This window comes from Hetaerina americana, unplaced genomic scaffold (assembly GCF_022747635.1).
Source record: "Hetaerina americana unplaced genomic scaffold, ioHetAmer1.1.p SCAF_130, whole genome shotgun sequence".
NCBI lineage: Eukaryota > Metazoa > Arthropoda > Insecta > Odonata > Calopterygidae > Hetaerina > Hetaerina americana.
In genome coordinates, this window is record NW_027286404.1 from 157,248 (window position 1) to 175,862 (window position 18,615).

The 18,615-nt window shown below is 37.7% G+C and overlaps 1 protein-coding gene across 1 annotated transcript in view; it reads right to left on the minus strand.

Annotated features, from left to right (window-relative positions):
* Nucleotides 1-3,153: 3,153 nt before the first annotated feature.
* Nucleotides 3,154-18,615, minus strand: part of LOC139686170 (2-phosphoxylose phosphatase 1) — a 38,618-nt gene continuing 23,156 nt past the window's right edge. The window contains exons 3-6 of the mRNA XM_071583349.1: nt 15,787-16,667; nt 11,955-12,156; nt 8,075-8,249; nt 3,154-4,393 (exon numbers count right to left, since the gene is read on the minus strand). Of these exons, the coding sequence (XP_071439450.1) occupies nt 3,652-4,393; nt 8,075-8,249; nt 11,955-12,156; nt 15,787-16,667 (2,000 nt within the window). The 3' untranslated portion in view covers nt 3,154-3,651. The remainder of the gene's footprint in view (nt 4,394-8,074; nt 8,250-11,954; nt 12,157-15,786; nt 16,668-18,615) is intronic.

Here is an 18,615-nt window from a genome sequence, read left to right on the forward strand (position 1 = left end):
ACCACATCCCTACTTCAGTGACCAGCCATTGTCTTGTCCCGCTTGGACACAGTGAAAGTGATGTCAACTCTTACAGGCACCCATTGCCATTAGGTTCAGTAGCAAGCAATCATGCCCTATGGATCAGTCACCAATTTCCCACTTCTCAATCCTTATCCTTATGATGGCTCTTTTGTAGAATAAAGATAGATCTTATGTTTGGAGCATAGCCCCAGACTTCCAGGACATAATCAAGATGACTGCTAAAGAAAGCAAAGTAAATGAACCTTCCGTTCTCTACAGGGATTAACTTTCGCTTAAGGGAATTAAGTTTTCTAAGTAGACTCACCTGTGGCTAAGCCCAACAGCATATGAATATCACATAAGAGTAGGGGGCCCAGTTCTTTTCCCTCTGCCACCTATGGTCTCACAGGAAAATCTGTCACCCAAAAGATCACATAGCTTGGGTGAAGCTGACGGTGCCCAGAGATATCCCCAACATCAAACCTGGAACCCTCTGGTAAGTAGTTCTATGCTTTACCCACTGGACTACTACCCCCATATGGCTGGCTATATAGGAACTTTTAAAAGCTCAGACATTGAATGAACACTACGACATCATTGTTTGTACCAAACAAAGGAAATGAGGCACCATGATGGGAGACCTGAAAAGCTTTATTTTAGGACATTCTTCTTCCAAAATTCTATTTTCATTGAGTGAAACAATAATTTGATAGGCAATCACAGAATAGAATAAGGGAATAAGTGATGTGATTTACTTTGCAATCTGCTTTCACCGTTTTTTTGGTATATAGCATCAAAGTTGAATGTGTACTCTTTCTGCGGGGATGATAATTCACATATCAATTCCATGTAACTATAATGAGAAAATTGCATTCTGTCTATCATTTTTACTTCCTTGCCATCACCAGATATTTCAAGGACTAAGGGAACTGGAGAGGGGTTCGGGTGGTAAATTCTCAATAGTAACTACAAATTAAATGTCCCATAGGTAGGTCACCAGAGCATGTATCGTTCCACATCATGATTTTTTTCTATGATAAACTGGGAACATGAAATGTATAATCAAATCAGGCAGTAACAGTTCTGGGGATCAGGATGGTGCAGTGGCTTACGTACTTGCTTCCCTACTCAGAGGGTTTGAATCTTGGCAGTGGCAGATATTTTTCAGAGGCATCCCAATCCCTACTTGAGGTGCTTTGTGGAGAGCACTTTGAGTGAGTACGACGTCCTTTGGATGGGACATTAAACTGTGGACCCCTTTGCACCTTTGGACAAGAATAGACTAATGCCGACACCAGGTTTCTTATCACCATTCCTTTCCCATCCATCCCTCATGGCGCAAATGACCTCAGCTGTCGGTTGCCTCCCCTAAAAACTACCACTACTAATAAAAGTTCCTTAATTTTTCCTGTTACTTGCTGAAGAAAATCCAGAATAAGCAGTCTTTGAAAAGATTAGAGATCTTTCCAAAGGCAGTTAGGTGTCGATACCAAAGTGCAAGAAGGGAGGTTGAGCAATGGAGAGATCTCAAGGGCTATGATAAATGGGGGCCAAATTCATGCCTATGATGTAAAGAGAATGAAACTTAGATGCAGCCCTAGCACAATACAAGGGATAACTGAAGGAATTGCACAAGGTACTACAGCTGAAATTGGGTGACATCTGTGATGAGAATATCAACATAACAAGTCCAGTTCTAAATACTCAAAATGAAACAAGGGAGTGAGTGTATTCTTTATGAAATTTCACTTAAACTTTAATGTCATCTTTCATGCTTAAAAAAAATGTTGGTAGGGATAATTCACATCATCCATTATGTCAATCTTCAAATTCTGCCAAAAAATGACAATCAATAAACACAATTTTTGACTTATGCCATCATCCTTAGAATGTATCTGCATCAGCATAAGTCAAGAATTGCCATTTTTCAAATAAGAGAGATATCAAGACCTAGACTTATTCACTGAGTCTGTAAGATTCTACCAGGGCAAAGGGAATAATTCTCATTTCTACAGATATACCATGAATATGGAGAGCTCTCTCTATTCATGGATGAATCCAGCAGTCAACACCTATTGCAATGCATAGCTGCCATCTTCAGGAGCAAAATTATTTTGGGTACACAGGTATGAGGAGGAGAATCCATTCCAAGTATTTCTCCACCTCCATTTCTAATTTATCACCTCAACTAACCCCTACTACCCTCAACCCTCTTAATCCTCCAACAACTCTCCCCCTTACCTCATCCCCCCACCCCTCTAATTTCCCTCCTTAACTCTTTCAGTGTATATATACTGCATATATGTCCAAAATAATTGTGTGCCCAAAGATTGGTAAATTTCCAATTCTTTATTGATGGTACACAGCCTTTTTCATGCACATTTAACATATTTAAAAACAAAAACAATATGCATATTATAATATGAAATTCAAATGCAAAAAATAGAAGAATTATTCATCCATCAATATATTTTTATAATGTTAACATTTTAATTTCAGTTTTCTCTTCACAAAAAGAACAATCAAACTTAGATATAGTATTTCCATCTTGTTGTATTTAGAATATTGGAAGGTGATATGTGCAGTTCCTCTTAAGGTGAAGGATATTGAACCATATACCATTCCTCATATGTTAAGTAGGTACATTGTAGTGTGCTAATTCTAGTAATTGATTTTAGTTAATCAAATTTTTTAACAAACAAGAAATAAAAACTAGTCGAGTATGTTTCCTACCAAAAGACAGGAGAGAAATATTTACTGCGGACATCATAATATTATAATCAAATAATAATGTTAGAGAGATCATTGGATTTTATGACATAATATGACACCTATACATTAAAACTAGCTTTACCCAATATAAAGGTGTAAGGAAAATTATCTGGTATTACTTTCTCTTTTAGATGAATTTACATTAATTAAAGCCTGTACCATCAATTTCAGTTTCTTCCTTCTTTGAGGATCTGCAGGAATTCTACACCTTTAGAGCGAGGACCATTTTTCTCACAAGGCTTTAAAATCAAGCAATCGTGGAGTTTTTAGGGGACTTAATATTGAAACTTATGGTATTTTTTTATCTGCAACATAAAAATGATTAGGTAAATCAATAAAAATAAAGGAAATTGAGAAAGGCATAGAGAAAGCACAAAAGTAATTTTATAAATGTTTTATTCACGATTTTGATGAGATATTAATATGTACATAAATGTTTGCATGTGAGTTGCAGCCATTGCAAGAATGGTGGCTTAACTCTTTACACTATAAATAGAAATCAATAATATCCATTGAAGTAAAAGCCATCACACTTTTCACAATTTATCAACACACTCTGCAACAGGTTTCACCTTAATAAGGCATCATCTGGCAACTCTTATATATAGAAATCTATAACATCATATATTCTTATATTTACTGCTCAAAGAGTTAATAGAATTTCAGATGAGAAAAAGATACAGTAGCTACCATTTTTATGGGTTAATAGTATTAGTCGTAAGTTTTATTTAAAAGAGAAAGATAACAAATATGTTGAATGAGAAGGATGTTTTATATTAGCTGTAAAATGCTTACAGTCTCAATTTATTGCTATTTACATTAAATACTGTATTAATGATCTATTGTCAGATAGGTATAATAGATAAAATTTTTCAGTTAAGAGTGCATTAAACAGGAGTCCTTGAAGTTGGTAGCATTGAAAGCAGAAAAGTAATTGTCATGAAGAAATCTAACAATTGCTTCAATAGGACACAGGTACCCAACAGATTGCTTCTGTCTCTCTACTTTTCTTACAAACGGAGATGTTCCATCAGAACCTCCAGATGCAGGATAATAATTCTTATTTCCAGATGAGAAACTTTCTTTGCAGAATGGAACTTGGTTTGTCATGTCCTTACCATTATAAACTAATCTAAAATAATACTGAGCAGCTGCTGGCTGGGATGAAGCAGGAGAAGGAAGAGGGCTCTCTCGATTGTGTTCGGCCTTACCGAGGAATGCACTTCTTTTAGATGCATTGGGATGTGCATGAACATTTCTTTGGTCAGTAAGAAAAGATGCCATAGATGGAGAAAAGCGGACCTGCTTCAAGTGCATTTTACCAGCTGACTTCATATTGATGGGTATTGAGTCCTGAACTGGAACATCCTTATTAACATCCTTTGCTACCATTCTAGGCTTATTGACGTTGGAATTCTTTACTGTGCCCGATGGAAGCTTCTTGCGATAAACCTCGATGATAAAACGGGAGGCATACTGAGGGGGTGCCCCTTCTGGAGGTACACCGAATGCTGCACCCAGCATTCTGAGGGTAGTGTCATGACCAGAGTAGAGGACAAATCTAGGAGCACCACCACTGTGTTTCATATTTGTCCCATGGTCACCGCCAAGGCTGCGCCTAGTGATTAAGATATGCTCAAATATTATTCTGAAACATTTATAACAGTACTTCTTTGAAACTGATTGACTGTGCACATAAGAAATTACAATTGCCTATTTTTCTATAAATAAAATAACAATCAATGCATCAGTGAATCAATTTATATAATATTGGACAAGAAAAATATATGGGTTAACCTAAGATAAATGATCATACAACATTTGCATTTGATTAGCTCTTGCCCTGGCTGAAGAAAGAACAAAAGAAAACTTTTTGAGATAAACTAAATATAGATTGTATGAGGATACCTTAATACCATGTTATTAAAATCCTCGGAGATTTCAATACAAAAATTGGTTAATTGGTAAGGAGGATTTCTGACAAACTGAAGAAGGCAAACACTCCCTGCATGATGAGACAAGTGAAAATGGGAGGCTGCTCAGCCAGTTAGGTTTGTGACCATTTAATGCAAATATTTTTAGCACAAAAACATTCACAAAGGTACTTGAAAAATAGAAGCAACAGGGATTGTGAATCAATAGATCATGTGCTCATATCTAGGAGACAATCATCTCCCATACTAGATGTAAGATGTACACAAGGGGAAACTTTGACTCAGATCATTCCTTCATTAGAGTAGTTTTTAGACAAAAAACTGGGCCTTTTGAAGAAAACTAATGGGCCCATAAGACATAAAATGAATAGCAAACTCTTAAGAGATCTTTTGCAATCCACTAGGTATAAAAATGAAGTGAGTAAAGTTAACAGAGAGAGCTGAAGCTGTATTTGGTAAAAAAGTAATGGCTAAGAATTAAACAGGCTGTTTTATCTTCTGAAAAAGATGTAATAATTGGAGTAAACAAAACGCAGGCTGGTAGGATGATGATGATAGTGAAACCACAATGGGTGCAAATAATAAAAATAGATACATTATGCTAAAAATGGAAACTAAATTAAAAAGAGAGAAGAATGGGTAGAGAAGGGAAAAAGTAGAGAAAACATTGAGAAGGATGAAAAACTTTATTTCAGAAAACAATTGGAAACTATATGTAGAGGAGTTTAGAAATTCAAAGGAGAACAAAAAGTGTTACCAAGCAGTAAAACATATGACTAAAGGATATCACCCAAGAGTAAGCTCCTGTAGGAGTAAATCTGGCAAAGTCATTGATGAAGAGAATGGAATACTAGAAAGATGGGCTGAATATTTCAATGAATTGCTCATTACGGAAGTGGCTCTCAGGATGAATGGGCAAACAAGACTTTAAATAGCAAATCAGAGTTTGAGGAGGTCAAAATATTTATATAGCTAGGAGTCAATCAGAATAATGGAAATAATATTTCTAATGACATCAACCAAAGGGTGACAACCAACAAGTAGGCCTATTATGCCTCCTTGCCGGCCTCCGTACTGCTCATTAAAACCAACCACTTGTCAAGAAAAAAAACTGATCTCATAAGACCTGCGGTAAGAAATGGAACAGAGACATGAGTCCTTTCCAAGAATGATGATAAAACACTAAAGAGATTTGAAAAGAAAATAACAAGAAGATTTATGGCCTGGTTAGAGGAGGACAGATATGGCGGATCATGATGAACTGGGAGATTAATGAGTTATTATGAGTGGAAGATGTAGAAAATTTCCCCATTTCACTGCGACTGGCACAGTCGGACCATTTTGGTGAAATGATATTGGGTGTCCTACAAAGAAGTGTTATAGGCCTGAGATTGTTGCCTTTATGTATTAATGAAATCAGTGCTCAGGTTTCCAGTAATTAGTAATCATTTCAGACATTAAGATACGGTGTCATTATTTTATGACCTCACACTTACTAATAACTTTATAATGAAAAACTGCACACAATACAGGAAACTAACATAACAAATGCAAAATGAGTAAAATATTTGGGTGTTATGATAACTAAGAACATTTACTGGGGGAAAAAATTGTGAAATATGCAGATGAGGAAATAAAAAGTTAGGATTCATAAGAATGATACCTGGAAAATGCAATGAAAAGTCAAAGAGCTTTGTTATTTTATATTAACTATGCCCCACCTAGAGGATGCCACAGGTGTATGGGGTCCTCATAAGGTAGGCTTAGTTTTGGAATTAGATTGAGGGCACTGTAGAACAGTTAGGTTTGTGAAATGTTGTTACCAACTCCAACAAGGTAATGGGCGAATGCGTGTTGGTAAATGGGTCCCTGGTGGCTATGTGAAACCTGTTGGGTTTTTTTCAGAACAGAAGCCTTGATTGACAGTATTGCCAACAAGACCAATTTCTATGATTGAAATGAACTTCACTATAGGATACTATCTACTAGTTCAACTTGGAATAATTGAAGTCACCATGGAGGAAATGAAGTATTTTCTTGGCTTAATTTTGAACATCGATATTATAAATTCAAAAATACAGGATCATTGGTCAATATTTTGTCTATCCAGGGCCATTTTTTTCAATCTCCACAAGGAAACTTTTTTGCAAATATTTGGGATGATACATATGAAAAATGGTAAAAGTGGGATAAATGATTTGATAACCAGTAAAGAAAAGGTCTGTTAAATTTTGAGTTATTCAGAAATGAAGTTCAGGAAGAGATTATATCCTGGAGATCATACTGAGGCATCATTGATGAGGCTGTTGTGAGACTCAAGGGTAAGGTGCACTTCAATACACGAAACCTTAAAAATCCTACCAATGTGGGTATTCCTTGGGAAGCTTATGTTATGCACCCCCCAAAACCTAAATCTCAGCATCCTTAAACTCTCTACTCAGTAAAAGAATTCCTTTCTGAGACTATATAAACATTATTAAACTAATGATACTTTTTTAAGGGGTCATCCTACAAATGTCTATAGCTCAAAAAAGGAAACCATAATTTAAATAAAAAAGCATCAATTATATGAATAAGAATATACAGTGGAACCTTGCACAATGAGCATAATTCATTCCAGAATCTTTCTCATAAAGCTAATCACTCTTCATGAAATACAATTTTCCTCATGTAAATAAATGAAAAAAATATAATAATGTTTTCCATGCAAAAAATTAATTATGCTCAAGGTTAAATAAATTAAAATATTACACACATTACTTTAGATCGTCAATCATATTCATCTTTTCATCTATTGTGGCATGAGCCAACCTGGAATGCATATTTTATTTGTAAAAAAATAAAGAGTTGAAATAATTATTTTATTATTTATGATACATTTATAATTCTTTTTTACTTGGAAACAGGCTAGAGAGATTTGTTTTTGCTGATGCTTCAAAATGTTGTGAAAATGCGGCAGCATTATCATTAACTAAATTTGTAGCACACATAGCTGCTGCCTAATTAGGGTCATACTTCATAATGTACGGTGCAATAGTTTCTCATGCTTCCCCATTACCTCATTTTTGTCAAAATATTTATTGCTCATTGTGTAAATTACTTGCTTAGTGAGGTGCTCATTAACCGAGGTTCCCCTGTAGAGTCAATTATTGAGCAATCCACTGCCTTTGCCAAATCACCAAACCCCTCCTGAAAGTAATGCCAAATGTTTCTTGGCAATATATCTGGGGTCAGGCTCTCGAGGTTTGGGGTGCCACTGGCCCTCTTGGCCTCATCATGCCCATGCCATAGTTGTAAGTAACAACTAATTATTATCACCACTATGTTATTGAAAAGTAAATCAAATTCACACTAAATTTACTCACCTTTGAGACATCAGCCGAAGAATGTGCCCAACAATAGCTCGAACAATTCCATATGCTCGAAGAAGTAAAGCTCTTGTCATTCCAGGTTTCCGTCTACTTCTAACTTTACCTTCCCATTCCAAGTACGCAGACAAACCTGACAAATCTCTAGGATGCAAACAAGATCCACCATCAACTGAAAAGGAACAATTAAATTATTTCTCTGTATGCACCACCATTCTAAGGGAAACTTGAAGGAAATATTACTTCATGCGGCTCATGTAGTACTATTACACATTATATTATATCTTTAATGTAGTAGATATCATTTCAAAGTTGAAAAGATGAAAACAATAACTTCAAAGTATCCTCCATTTAAATAGCATGCTCAAAAATAAAACATTTTTACAGTTAAATATTTTAACAATCAAATCAAAGGGATGTTATATGCATATGTCCATTCAACTAAAAATCAGTCTCTTTTGATAAATTTGTGACTGAAGCTCTGTATGCCATCTTTTCAAAGAAAACACTTTCAAGTACTGAAATAAAAAATTACAAAAAGGAATGCTTGGTCATAAAGGACATGTATGGTATGTGGTCCTGTTTCAGTTATCATCAAGAATAGCTTAGCTGGCATAAAATGTGTAATGTTTAAAATAGAGATGTTGACTGCATTATATTGCCACGTTCTAATCTTTCCCGGCTTCAGATGAAATGGCACACATGGATCATTCAGTTTCACACACAGGGCCAAGATCCACTTCCTCAGTTTTTACACAGTTTTTGCCACTTTTACGGAGATACCCATTCTGTTACTACGATTACTTGAACCAAATGGATACTTGCATTCAGTTAGCATTAGCTACATACATAGTATTTCATTCAAAGATTATATTTTGCCTTCCTTACATTGACATGTGTACCTCGCACATATTCACATCATAATATTAGTTGCCTCTTAGCACAGCAATGAATCTGAAAGTTGTTTACGTAGGTGTAGGGTAGAGCTCACCCATTGCTAATCTCAGCTGTTTGACATATGCATGCAGATTCATTAAGGTGCGGGGTTAGTTCCTTCCCCTATGCCACATATGGCTTCTAGGGAAGTTCTGGAACCCAGAAATTCATACACCTTGGGTGAAACGAGGGTGTCCAGAGGCAACCTCGGGAATCTAACCCTGACCCTACTGGTCATTAGTAGTCCAATGCTCTGAACTACCATGATCTCATATTTTTCCACTACTACTGTTAATATAGCTGCCATGTTGTTGAGTTGTGAGCATAGAGCAAACAAGTATGGAGCCCAAAGAGAATAGCCTGCTGCATGGCTGCTGCAAGTGCATCTGCCTTTATTCTATAGGCTGGGGCACACTTGTTGCTGTCCACCCAAGAGCGTTTCACTAAATCAAATATGGCTATAATGAGAAAATTTTACTGCATAGAGTAACAGAAGTATCACACAGTAGATATTGATATTCTTTCCATTTCTCAATATCCTTTACATCCATATTCATTTATGCTGGAGCTGAAAACTGAATGACACGAAATACGCAAGATGGTTGAAGGAGAATGGCTTGGTAATAAACAGCTTCCTTGTGATGGGCAAGGGATAATTCCAAAAAGATGGTACCACTATCACTCTCTGCATGGAAATCAATTGATATCATAAAGATATTGTAGGTGGGAGCATAAAAGATACAGAAATGCTTTATGCTAATGGACACATACTGACATGGCATAGTACACAGTGCAGCAACATAACTTCCCTTTTTTAAAATGCAATAAAACCCATTTTATGATACAGAATCTTTTTATAATTTTTTTTGATGAAGGTACATATTTGAAGTTTTGTTTTGCACAGTTTTGAAAATCAAATCAGGTAGGTGACACCCCCTATTGTCATAAACTGAATAAGGCGATTTCTGGTGTTTGTCACAACCCCTATCAGCATAACAGCAGGTATGTAGGCCATTTCTGCCCGGATGATATCCTTCAGGTCTTATAGGGTCCTAGGACGGTCGACATAAACTTGGGATTCCAAATAACCCCAAAAAAAAATTACAAGGGGCCAAATCGGGGGAGCAGGCTGGCCACTCCAAATCGCCCCTTATTGAGATGAGGTGCTCCGGGAAGTGTTCCCTCAATACAGCCATTGATGCCCTTGAAGTGAGAGCCATTGTCCCATCCTGTTGGAACCAAATGCCCCCTAAGTCCAGTTCATCAATTTGCGGAAAAAAAATTCCTCCAACATGTTTACATACCAGTCTGGATTTCTTCAAAAAACCAGTCTCATTTTCTTCAAAAAACTAGGGACCAACAATACCAACTGAGGAAATTGCACACCACACTGTGACTTTAGGTGAATGCAAAGGCATTAGATGCAATTCTAAGGGGATGGTGTCAGCCCTATAGTGCATGTTCTCTTTGTTGACATATCCACTCACATGAAAATGGGCTTCAGCACTGAAAAACACAATGGCATGTTCAGGAATGCTTTCAAGAAGAGCCTCACATGTGTTCCTCCAAGAATTGAAGTCATGTTCCAAGAGTTCCTGCACAATCGTCAACTTGTGAGGACGGTAATGAAGGTCATCATAAAGAATTCCCCTCACTGAACGATCAGAAAGTCCAAGTGCTGACGAATGTTTGCATGCAGAATGCCATGGGAATCACAAGATGGTGGCTCTCACTGCCTCAATGTTCTTAGGTGATCTGATAGGCCGAGGGACTCTAGTTCTTTGTCTTGTCACACTTTCGGTTAGTCTGAACTTAGTGACCCATATAACAATTTATATCCGGTCCGGGACAGGGCCTAACAGGGCTACATTGAAGCAATTTCAGAAGGCCCGCTGGGTTGCAACCAAAGAACATCCATTCGAAAGGTAGGTCTTGACGGCAAGTGCATACTCCTCACTGGTGACTGACCAGGGTGGCGGAAAAACTTTAGAACCCCGGCTGTTGAATGAAACCACTCTTACCTAGCTATAACTTCTACAACCTGATTGGCACGCATTTCAAAAAAGTAAGTTATGTTGCTACACCCTATATGTATTTATAAATTCCTTAACCTGCCACATGTATGTGGTAAGTTGGGTGGTGATAACCAGGCACTCCAAGTCTGATTCTAACTTGATTTTCATATTTGACTAATTTTCTCTCAGAGTTGTCCTCGGTTTGAGATCAGGATGGGTGCGTGGTTTACACGTATCTCTGGAATTTCATACATCAGGATTCTAACATGTTTGTCATTTAATCAATTTAAGAAGAAGAGAAGAATTGGCAAGCTATTTTTCCTGGTAATTATAATAAGACTAGGTGTCCTCTTACCTTCTGCATAGCAGTGCCACAATCATTATAATAATTTTTACTCTGGCTGGAGTGAGATGAGTGTTTCTGTACTGACCACTGTGGTCTCCACCTTTAGTTATGTTAAAAAGGAGGGTCACTGGCCCATACCCTCTCCATTCCTTCTTCCTCCCCTCCTCTCCCACTCATCCCCCACCCCCCTCTTCTTTTCCCTCATAAGTTTCATAGAACCACAACAAGTTGGAAATTAGTTGAATTTTCACACCATGACCCACATTGCTGCATTCATTCTAGGGAGTTCATATCTACAATTCTACAGTTAAAACCTACCTCTTTGTTTGCCTAATTTCCAATTGATCCTATTATTAAAAATTAAAGAGATATCAAACGAAAAATTCTGGAAAATCTCCCCTGTTGAAGATTATGAAATAAACAGTATAACCTAGAGCTCCCCTTATCATACTGAGTGTTCTGAAAAAGCCAAAGCATGAGCGGGAAGCATTTAAAAAATATTCTTTTGGTCCACAATAATTCACTATGAACCCGAAAACCAAGGCACTTCTCAACTAATAGCAAAATAATAATTTATCACCTGCATGAACATGATGTGAAGATATGTGACAAGGCAATGGTGCACCATGACATACAAATGCCAAGAGGGCATCATGCACTGTGAGAGCTGATGGTGATGCTGCTGCCCCTGGAACCTCCAGAATAGTTGCAGCTGCAGTTTTTACTAGCCTTGCAACTGCTGGATGTGATGCCAAACGCTCCTCCTCTTCCAGTCTTTCATCCTGAACAAAGGTGTGTTAAGGAATGCATCATTAAAATTATAATAATAGTACCTAATCAAATGGTTAGCAAAGATGAAGAATTAGAAAGCTATTAATGACACCCAATTTATACGTGGTACTCCCAGTTTCACCGAATAGGTATCACATCAAGGTGTATTTTTCAACATGACCAATTGCACTTATGATTGGGGATGTGGATGGATGAAAGGCTATGGAAGTTGAAGGCTACAGATTGGACAGGGAGAGGCTGTTTTGGGATCTTTGGGTGGGAGAAGGCAAGGTGGTTGTTTGCCAGTAAATTGTGCGTGGGGAAGAGGGAGAGGATGGTAAAAGGAGGCGCTAAGTGCAGTAAAACCATTTAAAAATTAACTGGCATTTTCAAAAGGATGCCAAGAATTCTATTTTGGACGTGCTCTTCACCTTTTGTATATCTATTTACAATACATCAGCCTTTCACCGCTTATCATGAAGGAAGAGCACTCTGAAAATAAGCAGATGAGAGCATGCAGATCCTCATGGTGTGTGGCTAATTAAGGAGTTGAAATTGATGTAAATTTCTAAATGCTGGCTTGAAGGATTTTAAATAGTAGGTAGGTTTTAAGTAGTAGGCTTTGGTATCTGGGGACTGTTAAGTCTGGTCTACCCAATGATAGGTTCCCATATTATTATTTATTTTTAAAATCTGCGCCTAAACTCAGGACAAAATTTTTTAAATCCCTGTCTATAGAAGAAAATCTGAAGGAAACATTTTTATTTGATGAACATAATCAGAAACGAAGTCATTTCTAAGTGATGATGATCCTTAGGTCAGCTATGATCTCATGTCTATCTTCCTTTATGTCCCCATAGAGAACTTTGTCTCACCATCATCAGAAGATCCCAAAGATCTCCCTCGCCTGGTGAAGCACAGCTTGAGTAACTCATACTTTCTGAGGAACGAGCAAGCCTCTGAGCAGAGAGAGGGAGCCATCATGGGATCCCCTTCTTTCACCTGTCATCCACAACTTGTGCACAGAGGAATTCGAATGAAAAGCCCTGGACTCCAACAGGAAAAGTCCATCACTCAGGGTGGAGCATGTGAATGGTAGCTTGTCTTCTGGCACCAAGAGTTACAACCATTCCCCCAAGGCCTGAGCTGCCAACACCAGTCCGTTCAGTTCACTTTGGAGATAAAAGAGAATGGCCGACTTCTCTTTCTACAGACATTGGAGACCAAGAGGACCAACAGGTAGCTGAGTCAGGTGGTCTATTGAAAGAAGCATCTGCTTGGCTAAATATAGATTTGCCAGATTTTTTATGGTTTCTATACATGTATAAAATCCAGACATTTTAAAGTCCATTTTTTTATCCCTTGAATTTTGAAATAACACGGTGTTACTGCATGGACTTTGTAGAAGTGAAAGGGGACAAAACTGAGATTGAAAAAGATTCTCAATGAACAGATACCATGTTTTGCCAGTCATCCTTATCCCTATCTGCTCCCAAGCATCAATATACCATCCCTTGTCCATTTCATGGAAAATATTCAGGATGAGATCACTGCCTTGGTCCATCTCCCATAAGTGCTTTGTAACATTTGATTGGGATATGTTATCATTCAGATATAAATAAATTATATGAAATATCAATGTGTTTTCTATAATGTTATGAAGGGGAAGTTTTCAAAAGTCAGCAGTCAGCAGATCTTTTTTGACAACATGAAAGGCAGAAGGCTGATCATTTCCCTACATTGTTTCATTTTTGGGCGTAAATTAAACTTTTTTGCCATATGACAATATTACCACATGAAACCTAACTTAAATCTATAAAAGTGAACATATATTGAATATAAATAGAGGGTTTTGCTGCACATGTACTTTGAATTTATGCAAATTTCTTTAGGTGCAGTCGGGGATACTTATAAGGGAAGATGGAAAAATGGAAATATGTGGAAAAAGAAAAATTAAAGTAAGATGATAGTGGGAAGGGCTCCAACTGTAGCATTTACTGTCCACCTTCCACTGAAAAGGCTGATCTGGTTCTGGAGCGCAAGAAATTAGGATTGCACTTCTCCAAGCCATCCAGTGGCCATAGACAAAAATGCAATGAATAGCCAGCTTGCATGAGAAAATACTGTAATATATGAGCTGCATGAACTGCCATTCCCTTCCCTCTCGGAGTGGTGAGGGTTGGAATAGATGTCCTATGACCCACTTCCTAACCCCACATTTCCATGCTCTCTTAATTTTCCAGTATACCTACCTGGATTTATTTAGCTAAGAAAGTCATTTGAAATATCAGCAGGTGTATTGAAAGTATATGACATCCCTGGTAAAGAAGAAGAGTTGATAAGGGAGAGTAATGAATAATGAGGAAGCTTCATTATTCCTCTATAATTCAAACTCAGGAGAGTTTCTTTATTCAACCAGGTCTCCACCACGAGTAGCATATCTATTTTCTTCAATCCCTGCTTCAATACCAAGTCCCTTTTTTCAAACAGTTTTAAGTATATATAGTCATCAACCATTCATCAAGGCTTACCCATTTCTTATCATGGTGGTCATGCCCAATGCACCTGTAGGATTGACTACAGATGAAATATCAATTCAGAGGTATACCATAGCAAAGTTGACCATCCAAGTCTTCCCACCATACTCTGTTTCACCTTCTAATAGCATATCAGGTACCATGCACACCATTTGTCACTGTGGCAGACTCCTTATAAATCTGAGAATGAATGATGAAACATCCAAATGTTGCATGCACTCCCTATAATGGAGCAGCTTTCAGACTTTTAAGCCACTCATACAACTGATGCTGGTGCAGAGTGCCTTAACTCCATCATTGTCATACCAATAGTGAATGAAAAATTAGAAAGAAGTGTGTTTTTAATTCTTATAAAGCTATACACTCCCTGTTTCTTTATTGCCAACTTACTGTTACATAAGTGTGTAGTCAATGCTAAGAAACTGTGGGAGATGCCGCAACACTAACTTTTAACGGAGTCATCAGCTAATGTTCTTTACAATGCAACAATTTCAAAGTGTAAAAATCTTTTGCCCTGACTGGGATTCGAACCCAGATCCCAGCACTCGGCCAGATATCAAGGGATCCAGGTTCAAATTTTGGTCAAGGCAAATGATTTTTACACTTTGAAATTGTTGCATTGTTGTTAATTCATTACACAAACGAACAACAAGGCATTAGTTTGCATGGGGCAGTGTTTTAGTCCAAGGCAAGTATATCATCTCGCCCACAGAGGTAACTAGAGGTAGAGGTTGATTAAATTGGCTATTGGTTTTCATTTCACAATACTTTCAAGTGTTGTGATGCCAATAAAATCAGTTACCTCAATGATAAACAAACTTATATATACATCCTATAGAGAAAGTATTAATTCTCTAGAATTTACCTCAATGAAAAAAAAACTGTTTTAAGTGAAAATTTGCATCTCTTTCTAGTCGCAGTTAAATGAAGATTTACCTGGTCATTGAGTAAATAAGTCATGGGCTGAAGTCATGAGGTAAAAAATAAAACTACCTGAAATTTTCAAACTGGCAAGGAAGGGGTATTTTATGAGTTGAGCATGAACTGAAAATGTCACAACTTGCTTTAAAAAACTTATGTATTTACCTCAATTGGATATCTCACCTGATCATTTGGAGGGAGAAGTTTCTCAGCAGCAGCACAAGAGCAATCTTCTCCGGTGCAGAATGAAACACTGTGACTATCCCTGAACAAAACTAGTGGGTTGGAGGACAAAAGGATTGATGATGGAAGAAATGCATGTAAAAATGCCAGTGCACTCTGAAGAGTTCGCCTGTGTCTGGTGCTATAGACCAAAACAAGGGGTCCACCATCATATGAATTTGAAGGGGGGCTCACCATTGGAAGAGAAGAATCTGGAGACCCAGCCTTGAGATTGATACCATTCCTAAATTGGGATAATTCACTTTTAGCATATGCTGACAGAGGGGATTCCTTTCTGATTTGGAAGGAGAGGTGATTGGTTGAAGAAGGCACAACATTCTCATCTTCAGTGGCATCTTTGACTGGATATGTTTCAGAAATGATAGGATTACCCTCTGATGTTCCCAAGAGGCCTAGCCTAGCAGCATATACTTCTCTCAGTATGAGCCCTGTTTTTGCCATCTGTGCCACACCTACCCCTGTCAGCTGGCCAAGTTGACAGTTGGTGGGTGGGAGTAATGGCAATGATGCCAGATTTGATGGTGCCCCAAAGAAACTGCCCAATAGACGATCAAGAGGTATTTCTCGACGTGCAGACAGAGGCCTGCCAATCCACCCAATTGGATCGGGTGGGGACTGTGATGGGTGGGCTGGCTTTTCACCAACCAAGTAACTCCTAACAAATGACACATAAGAGCGGTAGAGGTTGTCTGCGGGCCCACCAGCGGGGAGAGGCGTGCAGTGGAGGGAGGACAAATTTCGCACATGGGAGAGCGGCCCACGGCTTCCATGCCTCATCACCATGACAACACCCTCCAAGGACAGGGAATCATCAACTTGCCCTGGAAATGTTTAGAAATGAAAATACATTCAGTCAGTTATTAATTGCTCTTATCCATGATGCAAAAGCAAAACATTTCTGAAAATATCTAATTCCTCTGATTACAAGATGGTTATTTGGAAAGTAAAGATAAAATAGTCTTTTGGAAGGGATGGGAATTATTTTGTGATTTCAACATAAATGCATCCTGAATATTCTGCCAGCAAATATTGAGGTCACTAAAGTCAAGAAATGTGCCAGATTATTGATAAGAGATGAATGTTCATAATTGCTCTTCATTATTCTACAAAGTGTTAAAAACTACTTAAAATGCAACTAATTTCCACAATCGAAAAGAATATACTCACTCCTGAATAGTACAAATATTTCAATAATGGCAGGGAAAGTACAGAAAAATAATGGAAAGTGCAATTTATATGGTTATATACTAAACACTGATATTGAATATGTTTTAATTTTTTATGTTTATTGTGCCTTTGAATGATGCTAGGCCTCCTTATTGCCATCCAAATACCTATTCTAGCCATTTGAATCCTCTTCTGGGTCTTCTATGCCATTGTTTTCAAAATGATTATTCCAGGATTTGGCATGATGGCGACCAAGGAGTCCTTCCTCACCTCCCACACTGCCAGGAACAACTTCTGGCCCAGTGGGTCAAGTCCTGTAGTTTTCAGGGTTCATTATCTCTTTGTATCCATCCATATGTATCACAGGATTGGTGATTGAGGTGGTTTCCCATTGCCTTCCTCAATGGTGTTCTTAAAATGGCACAATCACTTTAAATGGCTACCCTGCAGGGGTCAGAAGTCTTCATAGCTGCCACTCTGAGGAACAGGTACTGTATGGCCTACCTTTCCTCTGGCTCTTACCCTTCAACCTATCTGGCATGGGTGCAAAAATTATCATTGCTCCCACCATTGTAGATCTATGGGTCATCAGAATCGACAAGCCTTTCCATCACGTCAAAATTGTAGTCCATGGAGTGGGACACCATACACATTACATGTCACCACCATAAAGTAGGCACAGAAAAGAAAAAAATTAATTCAATGAATAAATAAACTTAGTATTTTTTCACATGAAATACGCATACATAGGTGATATCATCAGGTTTGATCTGATGATGTCTGTTGCCTTATATTGCGACTAGTAGTAGTTTTTATATTTTTTTGGGTGAAAAAATACTTAGTTTATTTATTCAATGACCATGAATTTTCACAAAGAAGAGCCTCAAACCACCAAATTCAAAGTAATGAATTTTTCATCCTGCAGCAACACATACCACCATGATAAATAAATTGATCATGGTTGATTTTTTGATGAAAATCCTGTTTTCTACTGCATGATATTTAATTAAAACCTATATCAGCACAGATTACTCTATGCTCTCATTTTACTTATTTCTTGCTATAAAAAAAAGTCATGTTTTCAACTGAGGTACTCTGTTTGGAGTCATTCTCAAATGATCAACCCAAGTTGTCAGTGGTTTATTTTCATTTTCTCTGGCAGCATTAATCAGCCTTCCCAGAAAACTCCTGCTCAATATTTGTTGAAACTGTCCAAACTTTGGTAATTTCATTCAGGCCACATCCCATGCCATGCCTCTCACCCCTCCCATTACAAAGCATCATAAGTAGACATAGAAAAACTGCATATCTAAAATGAGGGAATGTTTGATTCTTTCTTGATAAGGATTTAAATTTTACTTCACCCAAAGAGTGATGTTTCTCATGAAAAATCATGGGAGTGATGCAGTTCCACAGCTCTTATAAATGCTACCATCGACTAATAGGAAGAATGTAGCGTCAATTGAATCGTAAGATTAAATGCGCTTGATTAATAAGAGGCTGAAATGTTTTTAACTTTATAATACCATTTTGTCTGTAATACCTGAAAATGCATCATCACCGTCAAGTGGCAGAGAAGTTGAGACTATTAACAAATGGCCT